Genomic DNA, 21477 nt, shown 5'->3' with positions numbered 1-21477 from the left:
TCAATGAGAAATTTAGCATTAAAACAATGCTTAATATAATTGGAGGAGTACATAGCCACAATACAAAATGACATATTAAGATCAATATTGGTATTTCCTTTTCCAACATGGCCTATTACTTCCCCCCAAATTAATCTTCCTCCTTTTAATAAACCTTGAATTATTTATTAATGCCTCATTTGTATTTTTTCTTCAGCTTGCAAAATTTTAAAGGATTGGATAAACAGTCTTGTGAGGATGTGAAGAGATAATTAAGAGGAGAAAAATGATAAATGACCACACCAAACAATGTGTGTTAGTACAAATACTGAAATTATTTCTCAATCGTTTAAGAGGTGTTAGGATTATAAAGTTATTTTGAAGCATTGTTACAGGCTAGGATTCACCCGGGATAAGGACATCACAGCTTCTTACAAATGGCACGTATGTGACTGTCACTGGTGAAGCATCCTGGCGGCTCACAGTATGTGACTGTCCTGTAATCATTTAGCAGATGATGCTGACCTTTGATCTCACATTATCCACTGTAAAAGCAGTTTCTTCAGTGCAGGTCTCACATGAAAGCCAGCAAGAACAAAAACTATGATGGTCAGGGTGGCGACAGCAGCAGTAAGCGGCCCAAGCACATTCCCAGCCGCAGCAGGAACCGTGTGGGGAGGAGGCGCAGCAGAGTCCATCTCTGCGAGGGAAGGCAGAAGGGCTTGGTCTTGTGCCAAGGGCTCAGGCTCAAAGAGCGGCAGCGTTAAAAGGGGTGCTCCCTAGATCACAGCCAGAATTAAGCTAAGTTCTAATTTCATTGCTCTTTGAACAGGCTTTGTATTAGCAGGGATGACAACTTAACTATGCAGATGTCATTAGCAGAAGACAACTGAGGGAATTGAACATTTCTGAAGAAGCCTGGGATCTTGTTTCTCAGGAGTAGAGCTGGCAATCATGTTACACAATCAGATTGAGCAACTAGTTCAACAGTTATACCACTACATTGGGTTACATGCGCCCTCTGTTTTGGGGCCACCAAAGCTGTTACCATTATTCATGCATGCAGGTGAAAACAGTTTGCAAGGTGTTGAAAGAAGAAGGATGTCATACACATTTAAGTCAGCCAAACAATGCCTTCCTGTTTACAGTGGAGTTAGCATAAGCAGATTTCAGGGACAGATGTCAGAAACAAACAGAGCTATGGCATTTTTTCATGAAGACCTAAGTTGTCTCAGAGTAAATATGAGATAAATTTATTCGACTTCACCGGTATTCCTGCTCTGAGCACCCTCTTCTCGAAGTTTCAGAGGTCCGACAACAACATCCACTTTTTCCTGGGCAGAGCTTGCATCTCTCTTGAACCTACTCATGCAGCCCTGGTAGCAGCGGGAGGAGTAGTCCCCGAGCCTGCACACCACCAGCTGGCACCGCAGGTAGACTAATGAGTGGTGGTTAATGAACTCAAAAGCATTAAATTTGAACCGAGCAAAGTGGCTGTTGGGAGTGTAGTATGTGGCATAGGAAGAATCTCTTACACATCTGGAAAGAAATGAAGAAGAGAGTTAGTCACCATGGATTTACACATGTACATTCCTGAAAAAATGCAGTAGATTAAAACATAACCAGGTACTGAGAACTCAAAGGGATGAACGTGCAACTTTTAGAGTATTTCTAAACATAATTAAGTCCATGAAGAAGCTAGAGCAGTGCTACTCATTTTTCTCCAAGAAAAGGGCACTAAGTGGTGAAGAGGGGAGAATGGACCCTTTGCTGAATGTCTGGCAAAAAAAAAATGGGCCTGATGCTTGACCTGGTTCTGCATGTTTTACTAAAATGTTAATGCCTATGGTAGAATAGATTTCTGGTGCCAGTTTTCACCTCCTCATCTAACTCACTCTCACCACTTTGAGTTTTGCATATAGGACAAGGATGAAGTCAGTGAAACAAAATTTTAGTAAGGTTTAGGTGTTGTTTCTTATTTCCAGGCTCATATTGTAAAAATAAATAAATAAATAAAAACCTTTTAACTGTCTGTTGATAATGAGATCCAAACCAATTCATGTTTGCTCTATTCTCTTAAAATAAATGAAGAAAGGATATAACAGCTATGTATCTAACGACTTGAGAAAGCTCTTACCCATTCTTGATTATATCATAGGACAGAGTGTTAAAATCATGAGGATCAGGTGATGCCACACATGTGTCCACAAACAGCATCAGATTTGGGTCAGAGCTGTGAAGATAAGCTTGAAGGTACAAATTTTGGTTCAGGTCAATGTAGTATGGAGAGTCATGCACTGGCCGCAGGAATGATGAGGAATCATAAAATGTGATGTTCACAGAGTATCTTCCAAACTGATTTTCATTCATGTCTGCAGTATCCTCAGCAACATACATGATTTGTATCCACGTGTTTTGTAACATCTTGCAACTGAGGTGTAAGTGAAGATCCTTTTTCCTCTTGATTATATACTCAGAAGAGGTAACTTTGATCATGTTGGAATAGTTGATTGTATCATTGCTTTCCTGTTTAAGGTGTAATTTAAAATGAGGAATTGCATTTCTGTCACATACTATATTCTAAGCTTTGACATAGTAATATGCAATTAAAAATATAGTTTCATCTTAAACTCTTGGAGCTAAGAAGCTTGATGATGGTCTTTTCTGCTCACATGGAAATAAACTTGCTGATATAAAGTATTTAATTAAACGTAAATCAGTGGAGAAAAGCTCTGTTAAATTCAAGGCAGAGCCAACTCATTGCACTTCTGTACAGAACACTGATCATTTAATACACAATCATCCCAAACCTGCATGGCACTTAAACTCATGAGCTTCCTCCCTAGACTCTCATTTCTAGTAAGGATGGGGATTCCCTATGGCAAGGAAAGCTAAAGCATTAAAACCCCTGGGTCTCAATTCACTTCTTACCGCTGAGGACCACAATGGCTCTCTTGTGTCTCACTTCAAAGTGTGCCCTGAAATTCAGTTCACCCAGTTCAGTTCAGTTCAGTTCACCCAGTTCAGTTCAGTTCATACCTCTCGTATCGTCCCACAGCTGTTGTAGGGAACGTTGAACACCACCTCGTGCAGCGTGAGTGTTGGCTCACAGCGAGTGTCGTTCAGGGTGACCGTCTCTGCAGAGTAGCCTCGTGACTGGAGATAGTCCCTGCTAACCACCGCATGCATGTAGTCCGGCAAGCACGTAAGGGCTGGTAGAAGATGATAGGATATAACAGTTAAATCAGCAATTTGTTAATGATTGAAGGTTTTAATTGAACCAAATGTTGCTTTTTTCTTAATGTAGAAGGTAGTCTCTTCACATACCAACCCAGCATGCATCGCTTCCTTTCCCTTGCATCTTCAAATACACACACATATTTATTTTGCAAACAAAAACTATAAACAGGTTTGTCTGCTGAGAAGCAGAGTTTCTGTTCTGAAGGGTAACTCACCAATGTTGTGATCTGTTGGGATGGAGGAGTAGTGGGCCTGGAACCCTCTAAGTGTGTATCTAGAATCGCTGTGAAAGTGAATGCTCATTAGGTTTGAAGACGACGTGTATGTGAGGAAGGAACCAGCACAAATTCTCCCAAGAAGTGGAGAAGAGTGTGGAGGCCCATCATAGACTTCAATGTAGTCATACTGGCATCTGCTGTTCTGCAACCTGGGGAACAAACATCAGCACCTCGTCAACATGCTCCAGAAACTGATTTACCTGCCTAACACGTGATAAAATATTTCAGCACCTAAAGTTTTCACAGCAGATGCTTTATTCATTTTGCATGTAGTTGTGAGGAGAAAATACTTCACTAATCCAGTGTTTGTTCAAGCCTTGTAGCTGCTAGATGATATTGAAAATAACTTTAAATTTGTGAAGGTTGCCTATCTCAAATAAGTTTTCAAGCTTTTCAAGTAAGTTTTGACTTTGTTATTTGCCCAGGGAATCAATGTTCTACTTACGCAATATCTCTAAATGTGAGCATAACACGGAAATTATTCTCTACTTGTATTTCCCACACACAGTCAGCGTTGTTTGGATAATTTCCAGGGTAGTACGGACTCTGCAGCATCCCAGAGGAATTTGAAAGTAAGCCACCACAAAAATAAAGTGCTGCAGAAAGAAGTGGAAGAGAATTTACTTACAGTAACCTCTAAAATTGGTACTTTTGTTGTACATGGCTAATCTGCAGCTGCTGAAAAGCAGGTTTCCTGCTGTCTTCAGATCATCCTCAGTATGACCCAAATCAAAACAAATATTTGGTTTTGCTGTAGGTTTAATTTCATAGTGCATGCTGTCACATCTATGGTGTCAGATCACCATCTTCAGGCTGCTCTGGTGTCTCCTTTCTGCAGTTCTGGTTCTGGAAGGGGTTATGACAGTCAACATGGAAACACCTTCCTGTACAGACAGCGTCCCCTCAGACTGCAATAAGCACTCCAGGCAGCTGGGCAGAGTAGGAGATATTATATCTCTTGTTCCGCCTATGAGAGTGGCTGCAAAAAGCATTCATGTTCCTGCCAGCATGAGTGCATTCTTATGTTAAACAAACAGATAATCCTAACAGCTTCCTCATAGGAAGATGGGCATGGGTTCTGAATTTAGTTCCTACAGCACATGACATGCAAAGGAAACCCCTTCCCCACCACCACCATTTTATGTTCCTGCACAGCATCACATCCCAGTGCAGCACACCCCTGGATGGGCTCTTGGGCACATTCACATCCATACTGATTTCTGATGTGAGTGGTCAAGCTCTACATCTGAATTCTGCTTTCCAATGCAAAAATAGCAGCCTGGATATCATAACACCTCTAATAAAGGCAAAAATTACTGATTCCACACCACCTCACTGATAAACTACCTGCTAGTATAAATACAAATGGGGAACTTTTCAATTAAAACAGAATTGTTTTGGAAAATGGTTTACGAGCACTGTATAGAAATCATGACCTAAACAAAGCATACTTCACACAAGCAATTAATGTCAATAGAATAGCACTGTGCATGTACAAATAAAAAAGATTCAAAGAACCACAGGAGAGCATTACCTTCTGTAGGCGCAGGGGTGGTTGTGGCAGCTGTGAGAGTGGAGGAAGAAGAGCCACAAGTGAGATGTAATGCTCTGGAGAAGGGGCCCTGGGGCACAGTGTACCACAATGGGGATTCGGGGCTGGAGGGGACAGAAGGCCAGGAGCTCCACGTGGAGCCGCTTCCCTACCTTCACAGATGACACCGGCATCCTCGCTGTGGACGCAGTTGTGCACGCCCCAACCATTGTGCCCGCAGAGCAGCAGGGAGGCCTCGTTCCCGTGGCACCACACATTGTCCAGGAGGATGTGGCCGCTGCCAGTGCCGAAGCGAGCGCTGCCCGGGGCGGCCGTGGCGGGGCCGCAGCCCAGCTGGCGGCACACCACCTGCGCCTCACCCAGGTCCCAGAGGTCGTCGCACACCGTCCCCCAGCTGCGCCCGTCCCACACCTCCACGCGGCCCTCGCAGCCGTGCCGGCCGTCAGCCAGACGCAGGTGGGCACCTGGGACACAGCACAGTGAAGGCGGTCACTGCATGTCCTGCCTCCCCCACCCACCAGCCCGAACTACCATCTTGTTCCCATGCTCTGCTCACATCCTCCCTGCAGACCCTCCTGTGCCATCAGGTGTGGGAAGGGTGATCAGGGCTCGGTGAGTGACCCTGGGTGGGTTACCTGTTGTGCTTGTCGCTGGTGTGGAGGTGACCTCTGTCAACCAGACTGCTGTGGAGGGCACTGGCTCTGTGGAGGTCCCTTCTGGGAATACAGAGGTCGTTGTCAGTGCAGCAGTTGTCTCCAGCATAGGGGTCGACAAGGCGGTGCTTGTCTCCACTTGTGTGGTCTCTGGTGGTGTGGAGGTGATCTCTGACAACAAGGTTGTTGGCACTGAGGTGGTCATCCCTACCGTGGAGGATATTGGTGTTGTAGATGTCCTTTCTGTGAGTACAAAACAAAAACACGACCCACATGAGGACTGTGTTTGTGCAATAGGTATGTCTTTGTGTAAGCTGCGGACCCAGTTCCTAGGGAATGAAGTGAAGTTGGGAGAAATTACTTTTTTGGCATACTCTGTTTTGATAGGTCAATGGAGAGAATGGAGGAGGGTAACAGCCAGTTTAAAATTGTTCTTGAAAGTGTTATTTACAGATGGTGACACGGGGGAAAAGTACTGTTTGGCACCTGCTCCAAATCACAGACACCATTGGCCAGGTGAGGCTGGCAGCTCTGCTCTACAGGCTCCTCCTAGCTACAGATGCCAAGTAGAAAATAAATGTCACTTAAAATGTAAGGAACACAGCATGCATGCAGCAAACAGAGATATCACAGCAAGCTTTTTGTTATCTCGGGAGGAGGACATCTGCATATCCCTATGCTGACACTTGTATATTGGGTGCAATTTGTAGAAAAAGTATTTGGAAAACAAAAAAAAAGTGACAGCACCTGAACAGACAACACCAGCATCTTCGTGGTGGTTGCAGTTGTGTCTCCTCCATCCGCTGTGATTACAATGCCACAGGGCAGGCTCATTTCCCTGGCACCGCAGATCGTCCAGCAGGATGCTGCCTGAGCCTTGGCCAAAATAAGCACTGCCTGGAGCTGAGATGGCCCGGCCACATCCCAGCTGCCTGCACACAACCTGGGCATCGGAAAGGTCCCAGAGATCATCACACACAGTCCCCCACTGTTCTTCATAATAAAGCTCAACACGACCTTCGCATCTGTGCCTTCCATTCACCAGTCGGAGACCAGTTCCTTTGGGAAAGAGGGAATTGAGCACAGAGTCAGACAAATTAGATGGAAGTGAACTTAAGAAGTTCCATCCTCCTGCCCCAGGCTACCACCATTCCTAGGAGGTGTTTGTCTACCCTAGTATTAAACGCCTGTGAGGACAGAGATGATACAGGGAGAGACCCCACTTTTTTTTCTTCCTCTCTGCCAGATCTCCAAATCAGCTGCACATATTCCTATGATATTTCATGCAAGATTTCGACAGGAAACTTAGACAGATGGCTAAGCACAAACTGTTTCAGCAAGAAAGGAACATTTTTGATAGGAAAAACACAGCAGGAGAGGAAATGAAAGAAAATGAATTTCACTGTCAGAATGAAATGTAGGTAAAACTCTGTTAAGAAAAATAGCACTGAAATTTTTCACATAACAAAATACATGTAGTTTAGGAACATATATCATGTTTAGGTGTTTCCTTTTTTTACATTGCAATCTAAATGCTTTATGGTAAAGAACAAGGAGATGTAGCCATTTGCTTTGAATCCTATAGGAATTTAGGAAGTACAGCACAGTTTTCTGCCCCCAGCCTGTGTCTTACCAGAAGTGTGCATGTATAGCAATTCTGCATGATGTAGAGAGCCTTTGCTGACCTGGAGGCAAGGGGCAAAGGGAGAGCAAGGGGAGCAAGGGACAGCAAGATGCAGCTTGGACATCCAAGACCACTTTTTCCTAAACCTGTGCACATGGGACTGCTAAATAAATGCACATGGGGTGCTGTATAAAAATTACCAGGCAGGTAATTTGACATTGTACAGTACCGAAGTCTAAAATTAAGGACATCAGTGTGCTACTTTGTTTAAATGATGTCAAAATAAGACCAAATGAATCCTTCAGAAAAAGAACTAGAGAACTTTTGAGAAAACAATAGCCATTATTACCTTTTCTCCCTGGTTTATGCGATTTAATTGGGATTTGTCTTCCTGTAAAATTTTTTAAGAGAATTTTAAAAACCTAAGGTCCACACATCGCAAACAAATCCTGTAGTTTTTAAGAGTAATCTTACCAGAATAATTCTGCTAAGTGTTCAAAAGACTAGACAATGAACTCAATGGGATTATAAAAAGTTCATTAGGAATCCACTGGCTTTTACTTTCCTAAATACCTATAAAATTGTATTAGAGTTACAAATAAAGAAATGCTCAATAACCTTGGATGAGTACACCTGATATCTGCTGTTACAATGCATTCATTCAGATAAAACCCGTCTGCTTTTCAGTTTGATTTAGCTTTTTCATAATTTAGACATTCTGCATGAACTGTGTGAAAATATCAATTTTAAAGATTCATTTTTGGTGAAGAAGTTTATTAAAGACTTTACCTCCAAGTCTAAGTAAGTCACCATAAAAATGTCGGTGTAACTTAAGATCTACAGTATTTACACTTTGGAAATCAAAATATGCATGCTGCATATGTCATGCTTTGCATGTCTGCCAAATGGATATTTAGCTTGTTATTAAACTCTGAATAAGTCATCCAAAGCAAAAGAATTCTGTGGAGTTACCAGCTCCAGGATTCTTCACCGCGTCTGATTCATTGTCAAGACAGTATCCAAACCAAATATTTCCCTATTTGTATGCATTTAACTGCCAGTTCAAAGCAAGAAGCTACAAATCTGCCCCTTGACTTATATCGGAATTGTTTCTTCGAGTATTTACTTGAAGATGCACATTTTTAAACTATACTTGTAGGATTTTTGAGAATTGGAACAGCAAACCTGGAAAAAAAATTAACTTACTGTGCCCAGGGAACAGAGGCAGGGGCTGGGAAATGAAGCCAAAGCAGAGAGAAGGACTACAACAGCAAGAGTAGGATGGCAAGCAGAGGACAGATGAGGAAAACTGGATGAGGTGGATGATGGCAACATAAATTAACATAATGATGCTTAAATAGGTAGTTAGAAAAATTATCTGCAGTTATTCTAGGATTTACATTTACTTAGCTCAAAGCCATCTAAGTCACTTAGGAGATAGAAACTATCATGTAAGAAAAAAGACAATGACAAAAAGAAAGTTGAATGAAAATCATTTCATGTCTTTGATTATTTTTATCTGTCACTCATTTATCCACAGTGATAGATTATGAAAATTAACCTCTTATTATATTTCACTAAACTGTATGTCAAAGAAGATTCAAATAATGCAAGCAATATTTTATCCGTAGCATATGTACACGTACATATACTCTGGAATAATTATACATTTTAGTGAAAAACAAATTTGTTCTTCCATAATTCTTAGATCAAATTTCTGTAACTGGAAGAATCACTCATATGTAACATAGTCATAGACACAATTCTAGCAAGGATTCAAGACACTAAGACAAGAACTATCCCTCAATTAAATGTTTTAAATCATTCTTATCATTTACACTGATTAAGCACAGTTTCATTCTACTAAAACTGTTAATTTCTCATTTAATTTCACCTTTAATCTTTTGCCCAAACTGGTACCAGCATGAATGCCATTTCTATTTATGGAATCAACAGTCCTTATATTTTATTTTCTATGCCAGTTCTATCTATGGAATCAACAGTCTTTATATTTTATTTTCTGTGTGCCCTGGAACAAGTCTAAGTGCTTTACCTGATCTGGCCTCCAGAACTTCTGGGCCAAAAAAGAGTAGGCACATCAATATCATAATGGTACCCATCTTATCAAGAGTTGTTGATAGAAAGGATCATCAGAATTTATAGTCTATTTCTGAAGGGGAGTGGCTTTATCGATCTCTTTTTCTACAGGAGGACGATAAAATAATCACGGTACTATGATCTGAAACAAAAATATGTTTGATTTGTTATTCAATATTTTGTAACATCCTGGTTTCTGCATTAAGATAATATCTCAAGAGTAACATTTTCCACTGCCTGGAAGGAAATATTTATGCTACCATAGGTGTTACAATCATCTCATTGTACAAACAAAATGAGCTCTTATCCAAAGATACCTTTTTGGCTGATGAATCTCATATTTTTCTTCTATGGGGAGATTTCTTGGCAGGTCCACGGAAGGTAGTGGGAGCTTAAAATTGAAACGGGCTTCCTCCAGCAAAGTAGTTAGAGGGCTTCATAACTTGGTTCCAGCTAGTAAGACAACCTTCCTGGAGAGCCATGAACGTCTTACAGCTTTGGCATACTTCAAATATGGTAAGAAAACGCCACGTTCAAGCAAGACTGGGGGTCTCTGAACATAACCCATGAGAACAGTGGCTGTTGCTGAACGTAACATGATGACCAAGAGACACCTAATCAAGATAGTTTGGTCCTATCAAAATTGCTAGCTGCACCACAACGTCAATGCTTCTGCCATGGGCAATGGATCCAACAAGAGGGTTAAGGTAGCAGGTGGCTGCAGCCTCTTGGTGTCACTGGAAGGGAGCCACTGGCACTCTCTAGAACCCCTACAGAGGCAACATGGTGGAGGCATGGAGAAAGGAGAGGGGGCAATTAGTGGTCACGGGCTGAGCTACCAGTCCAGGACATGGGGAAAGAGAGTTGATGCAAGGAGAAACAGACCTCAGAGAGGCGTGAAACCTTGCTTGCTAGTTTACATGCTTGGGAACCTCATCCATAAGCAGAGAGGATCTCATGCCATAGTGTGCGATACATACTTTACCATACTATGTGGACAACTTGCTCCAGACAATTAGAAAGACTGAGCCAAGCTTTATAAGCAAATCTTTGAGACATTTGAAGACCCTTGCTGCTGAAGTGAACATGTGTAGCCCCAATATGAACCTATTCCTTTCTGACATTTTAAGTTCAAGTCAAAACTCATGCTCTGTTCACTGTGAAGCTTAGATGGCAAGAAACTGTCAAGAGAATCAGGATCAGCAGATAACTTTTTGTGAAAATTAGGCAGAAAAATCAGTGGATTCTATGCATATTTAGGTAAATTACGTAGGTTGCAACTTAAATCTGTTCTAAATTTTCCTCTTATCTTTTGAACCATTAAATGAAAAAAAATGATTCAGATCTAAGAATTTCTGTTAATATATTCCTTGTTTAATTTTGCACAGAGACAATTACTTCTCTGTTGTTCTTTGCAGAATGAATCCAACGCTTTTCCATAGCATAAAATAATGCTTATTTCTCACTCATGATTCTTTTGCCAGTGTGGCTACTTTCCTGTTTGATTGTGTTCTAACTATTTTAAAATAAAAGGCTGATGACCATCCTAAGATTGCAGAGCCAAAATATTGTTCTTCATCTTGATTCTTACTTCTACAGCCACCATGGCTTGGATGGCATTACCAGGAGTCAAAATCTGTGGCACAATTCTTGTCATATACAAATTTATTGCATCCAGGGGCAGTCATCAAGGAAGAAGACTGAAGTCCAGGAGCCCAACAGAATGACTGAGAAGATCTTTCCACAAAGGCCAGCGTTATTGGAATGGAAGAAGGAAGTGCAAAACACAAGAGGCCAAATATAATGTTGGAAGCCTTGAAAGCAAACATAAACGAAGGGTAAATATATTTCTTCTTTATCCAAACAACCACATTCGTACATCAATGAGGAAATGTACCCAAGACTTTGTATTCACTATTCATATTCTTCTGGTTTTGACAACTTGGCAAGAAGCAGAAAAAATACAGTATATTGGCTGACCAACCAAACACTGCAATCGGTGAAGCAAGAATAAGTGATGGATAGCAATTCTTCTCCAAACTCTTGTAATAACTGAAAAGGCAGGGGAGGAAGGGGAGCAGACAAATGATTCCCTGATGGTTCAAATGGAAAAAATACCCACGTAGCCGTCCAGGTAAAGGAACAACACAGATTACTTATTTACCAGTACATTCTTCACTAATTAATCCTTTGCTACAAATGTCAAAGATCTACATATTTCGAGAGATCTTAATTATCAAACCATCTGCACAGTAGGAATAGATAAACGTAGTGTTCATATTAAATTGAATTAATTAATGCAAATACCATACAAAGCATGTTTTCATCCTTCCCATTGGGTAGATAGGTCTCATAATAATGCATATTTTCTCTGTAGGACCTGTAGGACTTTTCTAGCAGCTTGAAATGTTTTTTCAGCACATTAGTCTGTGAAAGAAGATCCATTAAGCTTTGAAAACAGTTCTGCTGCCTATTTCTGCAGGAGACTTCTGCAGACATACTAACTTTTGTGAGGTTCAGATGAAAACCATTGAAAGAACATAGAATATTAATCAGCTTTCATTCATGACTACTCAAAAACCATCTACAATGGAATGAAGGTATCCACAGACTTCTGCACAAAGGAACAACAGTCTGAATGCTTGAGTTATGATCCAATGAGGTGGCTTAGTCTTATTTATTGGGTTTATTGATGGCCTCTTGGGCTCTTTTGCCTGTATCACATGAAAAATGTCATTACAAGTCCATTTGCATTTGTTTAATGGTGAGGAGGCAAGCAGATCAAAACCATCTACAGGTAAGAGTCAAATAAACTGGATTTACCACTAGAAAAGCTCCTGAATGTGGTAGGACAAGAGGTGGGAGGGAAGGTTCTTCGCAGAGGGGCCTTTCACCAAGCACATTTACTTTAGAACATGACCTTTTTTTTTCTCACCAATTCCAGTTTTCTTGAACTCTGCATTATCGACAATGTTTGTGGATTACAGAAGGTGAGGGGAGGTAAGGAGAATGATCCTGAGACACCAAATGGTTGAGTAGTTTAGCAGTGTTTTCTGCAGGAACATTTAATATGGAAACCACAGAACTTGGTACTTCTTCCTTGTATTCTGGTATAATTCTCATATATCCACATCTGGAAACCCTGGCACAGGAATAGCATGGGAAGACTCAGTTCTGAACAGTACAGGCATGTTACAGATGGGAGGCATCAACACCCTAGGCCTCGGATCTTTCTGCTAGTCTGATCACAAAGGTACTCTGGGACTGCGAAATAGAAAAAGTGCCATTAGGCTATGCCCTGAAAATGGTGGAGTAGCACAACTGCAGCTGCAAGGCCATAAAGAGAGCTTGTGCAGGAGAGAAAACAACATATTTGGGAAGAACAGAGGGGAAGGTCCTCTTCTAGCGAGGCAGAAAACTCCAAGACCAGGAAAGGGTCTGCTATGCTGAGCACCTCCAAGTCTGGGTAATCTCTAGGCTGCACAACAGGACTAGATGAAAGGTAATCCAGCTTCCTGGATTGCTCTGCCCTTCAAATGTAGCTGTAAGTAGAGGAGGGGAGGATGTTCCTCAGTCCTTGCTCCTCATGTGCAGGCAATAAAATTCCTTTCCATTCTCTGTGGGCAATGCCAGTCCCACCTTGTAAAGTCCCTTTTCCACAGCATGGAGGGGTGGGAAGATGCCTACCTTGGGTCACCTAGAAAAGGCAGTTTACAGGAAGAAATAATACAGGCTGAAATGATTATAATACAGGCTGAAATGAGCACTGAGCTGCCCACATCCTCCACGTCAGGACACGATGTAACGCTGGAGTATAGGTCACTACTTGGTCTCTGGCCCACCCCAAGCATAGTACATTATGTTGTTCCCAACAAATATTCCTCTTTCACAGCTCACAAGAAAATAAGAATGTCTAAAGAGGTGCATTTCTCAATCAAACACCAGTGACCTTTCCACCATAGTAAGTGAGTTCTTCCAAACAGGTTTTTCCTTTATTATCGTTTTTATTTTGTTTTCACGTGGGGATAGGAGACCAGTGACACTTCCTTATGGCAACTTACGTACACTCTCTCTTCCACCCACCACTACAGATTTAGAAATGCGTAAGAACGAGAGCACGTATCATTGCTTGGCAAATTCACTTTGTCAGAAATCATGTTCTTCAATCTGAAAATGTTTTAGCTGGGAGCTCAAACACATAGGAAAAGCATTTGCAAATACACAAAATATTGCTCTTAAAATGTTTTCTCTTTTGTTTTTATTAATTACACATTTACATAACAGGTTTGATCATATTCATCCTCTATACAAAGGCTCAGAAATGGTCTACATTTTCTCAGAGAAACACCTAAATGTGAAGAACCGTGTCCCTCAAAACAAGGAAGGTTGTACTGGAGCAATTTCTTATGTGCAAAGTGTGTATTTTTGCTTATGGCTGATTACAGAGATATTTTTACCCAAAATAAATATTTTTCTTGGATTACTCTCCAGAGTATCTCATATCAGTAAAACACTACCATATGCTTTATATGCATATAAGCACGGCAAAAGAAATCACTTCTTCCTTCTCAAGCCACCCAAATCAGTTTCCTGAGACAGACTTTCAAAGTAGGAGCTCAGCTGAGATGCGCTGAAATGTTCAAATTGCACCCTCCACCTGCAGATGTTTGGTCACCTCTCACATTATCTGGTACGGGGTGGGTTCCTGCAGTTTGCGCTTCAGAAGAAATCCTCCCACGGTGAGGATGGCAGCTGCCAGCACCACGGCGGTCACAGCCAGAGGAACATGAGAGCTAGCAGCAGGCGCTAAGCTCTCAGACTCCCCTCTCTCCTGGATATTAGAGGCCAGATCTGTGCACACGAGAGCAAATAAAGTGGCTTTGGCAAATAGAGTGGATTTGTTTACTGAGCTGGTTAATCTCAAAGTTAGTGAGGCAAAGAGAAATTGATATAAAATGTTGCAATGTGGATCTGATCAGAAAACAAATTGCTTTATCACACACTGTTTAACAAATGATCCTGTGGCCGTACCAAACAAGTAAAGATTACGGCAAGAAATTATAAAGGAACTAAGAATTTATAATGATTACACTTTAAGACCATAAGATGCTATTTCCTGACAGTAGAAACACCAGCTATAGGACACTGGAAAACATTTTCAAGGGGACCTATAGATTGTTCACTAATAAATAAGAGATATGCAAATCAGGCAGGGACAGCATTGAAAATCTAATACAGATCCTGCAGGTAGATGGGTTACATCTCATTTCTCTTCCAAAACTTAATCAATTGCCATTTGACACATGCAGAATAAATAGGTGATCTAAGATAAAAAGGAAATAGTCTGTAAACTTTATAAAACAATTTTATATCCATTATTTAAAAAATAAAATAAATCGCCCATAATAATTATAGCAGAGTTGTGAATAAACCAGCAAAGGCATATTTCAGAACTAGATTTCTGAACTGATATGTAAATGCACAGCAACATAGAGAGTCCTGCATTAAATACAAGTGGAAGTTATTTACCAATACCAGCATTTCTGTTCTCAGTGGGAGCCTCCTGAAGCTGAATAGGTCCAACAATAACACTCATTTTTTCCTGCGAAGATCCTGCATTCCTCTTGAACCTGTTAACACAGCCCTGATAGCAGCGGGAAGAATAGTCATTTTGCCTGCACACCACCAGCTCACACTGCAGGAAGGCTGACGGGTATCGTCCAACAAATGAAAATGCATTAAAGGTAAAACGACTGACACTTCTGTATGGTGAATAGTAAGAAGAGTAGGTAGGATCTTTGACACACCTAGAGAGAGATATGAAAGTAACAGATTAGTTGTCTTAACTAGAAACACTATTACACTATCTCTGTGCAATATGCTTCAGGTTCAGATATAAAACCACAAGGTAAGAGTATAAGGGAACTCAAAAGGATTTTTAACAAAAGTATGTTTTTAGCAAGAGAAAATAAAAGGCAAAAACATGTAACAGTGCCAGTGATTTCAATCAAAATATATACATTTCATAACTCAACAAAGTTCTTGTAAACATGAATAGCTGAAAAATAACTTGTAGTTCTGCTGTCTTCTGTGTTTAAGGTACAGGTGAGGACCTGTTCTGCATTTGCTAACAGGGTTACCTGCAGGTTGTTGCAGAAGCAGAAAGGGCCTATTTCTACCCTGGAAGAACAAAACTTATTCTGATACACATCATCATAGGCAAGCAATAGGCTCTCTAGTCCTTCGGTGTTTGTAGAGTACTGTGCTCAACACCTGTCCCAACTGTATCTTGCTCAACACTTGTTCCAACACTTGACAGATGTCAAATATTTCCACATTTCACAGAGCAAGTTGCTATGTTAACTTTCTTGTCATGGAGTTTCTCCTTCTATCAGTGACTAGCCTTTGCAATTACCCAAACTAGATCTTGGTCATTCCAGATAAATTTAACAACCGTGAAATGATGCACCCACAGCTGTTACCCCAGAATATTTCAAAGTTGTCATTAATTACTTTTTTATCTCCAAAAATATTTCACTGCTCGTTTGCCTAATAAAGACCTTACAGTCCTCACGGTTTATTTTAGACTGCAATGATATCCCAACACCCATATTTATAGATGGATATTATCGATTTAACATTCAGTCAATACATTTCCATTTGACACAGTTCTATAATACATGAATAAAAAATAACTGGAAAAAGATCAGAATCTATTTGCTCCATCTCCTGTGAGAGTGTCCTGCTCACAAAGCTTAATGAATACATATTTTTACAAAAAAGAAAAAAGAAAAATCAAAAGAAATCCCAACAAGAGGAAAACCTTTCTCAGATTCACATAACGTGTGAAAAGGAAGCCATTCACTTGGCAGGCAATAGACACTGGGACATTTAAGCCTGATACATGCTGTAACCTTCCAGCCTAGTGGTAGGTTACTACACTCCTACCTTGCTAAGGTTACCAATATCAACACCCTCCCAGGAGGCAGAAAGATTCAAATCCTACCTAGCACAGGAGGGAAATAAATTAGCATAGGCCTTTCCGTCCTAGAAGAAAATGGGACTCCAAGAGTCACACTTTTATGCTTCTATCTCCTTGTCTGTTTTGCGTTCCTTACAAGACACCACAACTGTTTTATCAAAAGTCACATTTTGTAGCAAATCAAGCAAAATGTCCTAGATGTTTGGAATAGCAAGAAAAGTCTAAGGAATTTGCTTTCTTTTTGAATAGACTATGTTGTGTTCTTGTTATCATTATCTAGTTATCATTAACAATATTTGAATAACATTGTTGCAAAACAGCATAATAGAAGGCTCCTGAGAACCTTCCAATACCTAAAGGGACCTACTGGAAAGCTGGGGAGGGACTTTTTGTCAGGGAATACAATTATAGGACAAGGGGTAATGGCTTTAAACTAAAAGAGGGTATATTTAGATCAGATATAAGGAGGAAATTCTTCACTCATCTATGTCAGAAACAAGTTTAGACCTCAGTGCTTTACTGCAAATTCTGAATAGAATTTCAATTGTCATATTTAATTTTATTCAGGCTTTGCCAGAAAGTCTTTCTTAGAAGTGCATTTGTATTGAGAATTGCAACCAATGTACACTGGCACTAAATTACCTCTTTCATAAGTGAAGCACTTTAAGAACTGTGTACACAGATTTAAAATAATTCCTAAGAAAGTTCTTACCCACTTCTGATTAATTCATATTTCAGTGTTGTAAAATTATTAGGATCAGGTGATGCCACGCATGTATCCACGAACAACACCAGATTTGTGTCAGAGCTGTAAAGAGAAGCTTGAAGGAACAAATTCTGATTCAGGTCAACATAGTAAGGAAAGTCATGCACTGGCCACAGGAACGATGAGGAATTGTAGAATGTCAGGTTCACATTGTATCTACTGTATTGGGTTTCAGTGACATTAACAACGTCATCAGCAATGTACATTACTTGCACCCAGGTGTTCTGGAGCATTTTGCAGTTAATGTGCAACTGAAGGTCCTTTTGCCTCTTGATGACGGAACCAGAAACAGATGCTTTTATCACATTGGAATAGGTGATCGTTTCATTGTCGCCCTGTTCAACACATTAGATAAGTGCAAAATTAATACATGTAGTCATGTTCACACTGTGTAGTATAAACTTCTGTATGTGCCAGGTCCTCGTATTATTCAGAAAGAACATGCCACAGAATCACATAATCACAGAATGGTTGAGGTTGGAAGGGACCTCTGGAGATCATCTAGTCCAACCCACCTGCTCAGGCAGGGTCACCTAAAGCACATTGCGCAGGATCACTCCACAACCTCTCTGGGCAACCTCTTTCAGTGCTCTGTCACCCTCACAGTGAAGATGTTTTTCCTCATACGTCATACACAAAAACACAAAGCATCCTGGATGGGATTGTTCACTCAACTCTATCCTACATTTTCTTCTCTAGAACATCACTCTGAAATAGATACAGAGACTACCTAATACTTGGGAAGGACAAGTAGGAATGTTTAACAGAGCTTAGCCTCCCAAAACACATGCTTCTTTTCTGTGTTTTGAATACCGTTGGACCACAATGCCCCTTGTGATTTTTGACAGTTTTCCAAATGTCTACTAAATTTCTATGCCCAGACCTGGAGACCTCTCAAGAATACATCGACACCCACCTGTCTACGTGTACCACAGCTGTTGTATGGAATGTTGAATATAACCTGAGTCGATGTAATTGTTGGTCTACAAGAAGAATCAGACAAGCTGGTGCTCCACGCTGAGTAGCCCTGTGACTGGAGATAGCTTCTCTCTATAACTGCATGCATGTATGTTGGCAAGCACACAAGGGCTAGTGAAGGAAATATGAATTATTAGTGAATTCAGGTAATTGATAATGCTTATATGTTAAAACTTCACCAAATGCAAAAGCTACTACCATTTAGGGGAGAGAATTCATAAACCAGAACACTTATTTTTACACTTTACACTTAGATATGAATAGTCTCTGACAAACCTCAGCAGCTCAAGATCCAGTTTTGCCTTCATTGTTAGATAAATGCTTAATGGAGCTGATATGGTGTAGGTAATAGCTCTGCTTGGAAAAGTTGGAGTAGGAAAATTCCAGATAGCCTTTCTAACCAATATTTCTATGATTCTACGAAAACTTGTCCACAAGGATAAAAAAAAAAAAAAAAAAGAAAGTGCAAGTAATGAGGTGATAAGAAGAAAGATAAGTTTAGACTGACCATCATAGAAAACATCTAAGGGCAACTAATTACATAATTGAAGGTCTTTTTTAAAGTAAAAAGCAATTATTGTCTGAAAGTGATCAGTCAATAACTAGTTATGAAATTCAAGAAGGAATATCATCTTTGTGGGAGTGGCTCAACAATGTTAACAAATACTTACCTGACAAATAAAATCAGGGTATAAAAGCCTTTTAGCAAAGAAAACATTATTAAGTGAAGGAAACTTACTGGTATTCTGATCTGCTGGAAAGGAGTGATATTCAGCATAAAACCCGCTACTTGAATATCTGGAGTCGCTGTGAAATCTGATGGTCATTAGGTTTGAGGATGATGTATAGGCAACGTTATACCCAGAACAAATTCTTCGAAGCAGAGGAGAAGTATTGGGTGGCCCATCATAGATCTCAATATAGTCATTCTGGCATCCACCTTGCAACCTGAGGAAGCAACATGAATATAGGGTAAACACATTCGGTAAACTTCAGTTTTCAAGTGCTGAACAATAAAATAAGATACTGCATTCACACAATTTCCAGATAATATTTAAAATTCCTTTATAAGTATTGGAAACACACTTGGGAACTGTGCTTTCCATTGAGATTTGGGCCCTATTTAGTGCCCAAGCAGCAAGAAATTTACTTACTGAATGCTTCTAAATGTGAGCATAATGCGGAAATTATTCATCACTTGTATTTCCCACAAACAATTTGCATTATCTGGATAATTTGAAGGATAAAAAGGACTCTGAATTGTTCCGGAGGATCTTGACAATAAGCCACCACAAAAATATTTTCTAGCTGAAAAAAAAAGAGATACAGATGTGATTCACATAGATTTGCCTATGAACAAATAAATATACATTTTATGTACCCAAGCCATAGCAACTGATGGTAAAGTCTCTAGAGAAACTGGATGGATATACTCTTCTAACTGAGACTACAAGGGTGATTTAATCAAAGAATTCTGACTCTTCTGTGCTACTTTGAAGTTGGTGGACTTAAGATATATATGTGTACAAGAGACAGAAAGAGACACTGGCCCAAATAATACAAGGTATAGAAAAGGTCAGAAGCAAAATCAACAGAGGCTGAAATCTATCCCCAGAAGAAACTGAGTCATAGAGGAGCAGTGTGTAGGATGAAAGAAGAAAAAATAATTAATTATATGGAATAAATTAAAGAATGTAATTACTACAATTCCAGTCTATGCATTAGTAACTAAAACAAATCAAAATATATGCAGAGGAAAATAGTGAAAAATGCAAACACACACAAAGTAATTAAAACTGGAGTAGGAACAGGGTTTGAGGTATTTATCCAACCACCAAACTGAGGTATTAAAAAGTGTAGTCCAAAATCACAAGGGAGGAATATTATCCCTGAAGAGATACATCTTGAGGAACAAAGCGCAATCTCTTGTGAAGCTTTCCACTCTCCATGCCTGCAGGCAAGGCACACAACAGCCCCAGGGGCAGCAGCATGCCCTGCCCTGGTGCGTGCAGCCTCCTGCCCATCCAAACCTGGCACAGGGCAGCATCAGACCACCAAGCTGCTTGGGCTGGTAACCAGTGCCGCCCAAGAAGAATGCACAGAGAGGAGCCATGGGAGATGCAGACGTACCTGGAGTTGTGGTGGGATATGGGCTCGTCGTGGAATTTATAGCTCCTGAGGAAGAAAGAGAAAGAAACAAGTGAGGGACTTTGGGAGGAAAGTGCATGACCAGGTTTGCTCCCGGCACTGGTGAATTTGCTGCTGCCCAGTCGCACTGGTGATGCAGAGCATGGGGGTCTCATCCAGCGTGGGGGATCCAGCGTGGGGACAGAGCAAAACAGAAACAGGAAATGTGGCTCTGAACCTTCTCCATAACAGGCAAAGTAAGGGCAATTTATGAAAGCACACCAGGATTGATGGAGGAAAACCAACACTACCTGAGCAGACAACACCTGCGTCTTCATGGTGGCCACAGTTGTGGGAGCCCCAGCCAGAGTTCCTGCACTCAAACAGGGAGGACTCATTCCCTGTGCACTGCACATCGTCCAGGTAAATACTGCCACTGCCTGGTCCAAAATAGGCATTTCCGAGTGCAGAAACAGCATAGCCACATCCCAGCTGCCTGCACACAACGTGGGCATCATTGAGGTCCCAGCTGTCGTCACACACCGTGCCCCAGCTCCCATAGTGGTTGATCTCTATGCGCCCCTCACACCGGTTCCCGCCATTCACCAAGCTCAGAGAGACACCTGGGAAAGCAGGGGACAAGGAAAACGTGGGAAAAGCTGCTGGCACACAGGCACCTTCCCTCACCATTGCATTTCATCACCACACCACTTTCAGGCCACCGGGATTGTCACCCTCCACTCTATTAGACTGTGCCTTTTATAGAATCAGAGAATCACAGAATGGTTTGGGTTGGCAGGGACCCTAAAGACCATCTTGTTACAACTCCCACACCATGGCCAGGGAAACCTTTCACCAGACCCCAAAGCCCCATCCAGCCTGGCCTTGAACACTTCCAGGGATGGGCCATCTCCAGCTTCTCCCGGCAACCTGTGTCAGGGCCTCACCACCCTCCGAGTGAAGAATTTCCTCCTTATATCTAAGCTAAATCTACCCTCTCGTAGTTTAAAGCCATTACCCCTTCTAACACCTCTTCTACCCCCTGACAAAGAGTCCCTCCCCAGCTTTTCTGCAGCACCCTTTAGGTAGTGGAAGGCCACTATAAGGCCTCCCTGGAGCCTTCTCTTCTTCAGGCTGAACAACCCCAACTCCCTCAGCCTGTCTTCACAGGAGAGATTCTCCAGCCCCTTGATCATCTTAG

General features: G+C 41.1%; 1 protein-coding gene across 1 annotated transcript in view; it reads right to left on the bottom strand.

The window, feature by feature from the left end:
• LOC121073276 (deleted in malignant brain tumors 1 protein-like) overlaps nucleotides 1–21477 on the bottom strand; it is a 90712-nt gene that overhangs the window by 54588 nt on the left and 14647 nt on the right. The window contains 16 exon segments of the mRNA XM_040564058.1: nucleotides 1247–1518; nucleotides 2117–2505; nucleotides 3019–3191; nucleotides 3435–3639; nucleotides 3939–4120; nucleotides 5202–5513; nucleotides 6450–6761; nucleotides 8733–8770; nucleotides 14106–14274; nucleotides 14953–15230; nucleotides 17118–17506; nucleotides 18088–18260; nucleotides 18889–19097; nucleotides 19304–19457; nucleotides 20250–20324; nucleotides 20585–20935. Of these exon segments, the coding sequence (XP_040419992.1) occupies nucleotides 1247–1518; nucleotides 2117–2505; nucleotides 3019–3191; nucleotides 3435–3639; nucleotides 3939–4120; nucleotides 5202–5513; nucleotides 6450–6761; nucleotides 8733–8770; nucleotides 14106–14274; nucleotides 14953–15230; nucleotides 17118–17506; nucleotides 18088–18260; nucleotides 18889–19097; nucleotides 19304–19457; nucleotides 20250–20324; nucleotides 20585–20935 (3681 nt within the window).

This window comes from Cygnus olor, chromosome 7 (genome assembly GCF_009769625.2).
Source record: "Cygnus olor isolate bCygOlo1 chromosome 7, bCygOlo1.pri.v2, whole genome shotgun sequence".
In the NCBI taxonomy this organism is placed as follows: Eukaryota; Metazoa; Chordata; class Aves; order Anseriformes; family Anatidae; genus Cygnus; species Cygnus olor.
The sequence above is the reverse complement of the archived record's forward strand: the minus strand, read 5'-3'. Positions and strand labels throughout refer to the sequence as shown.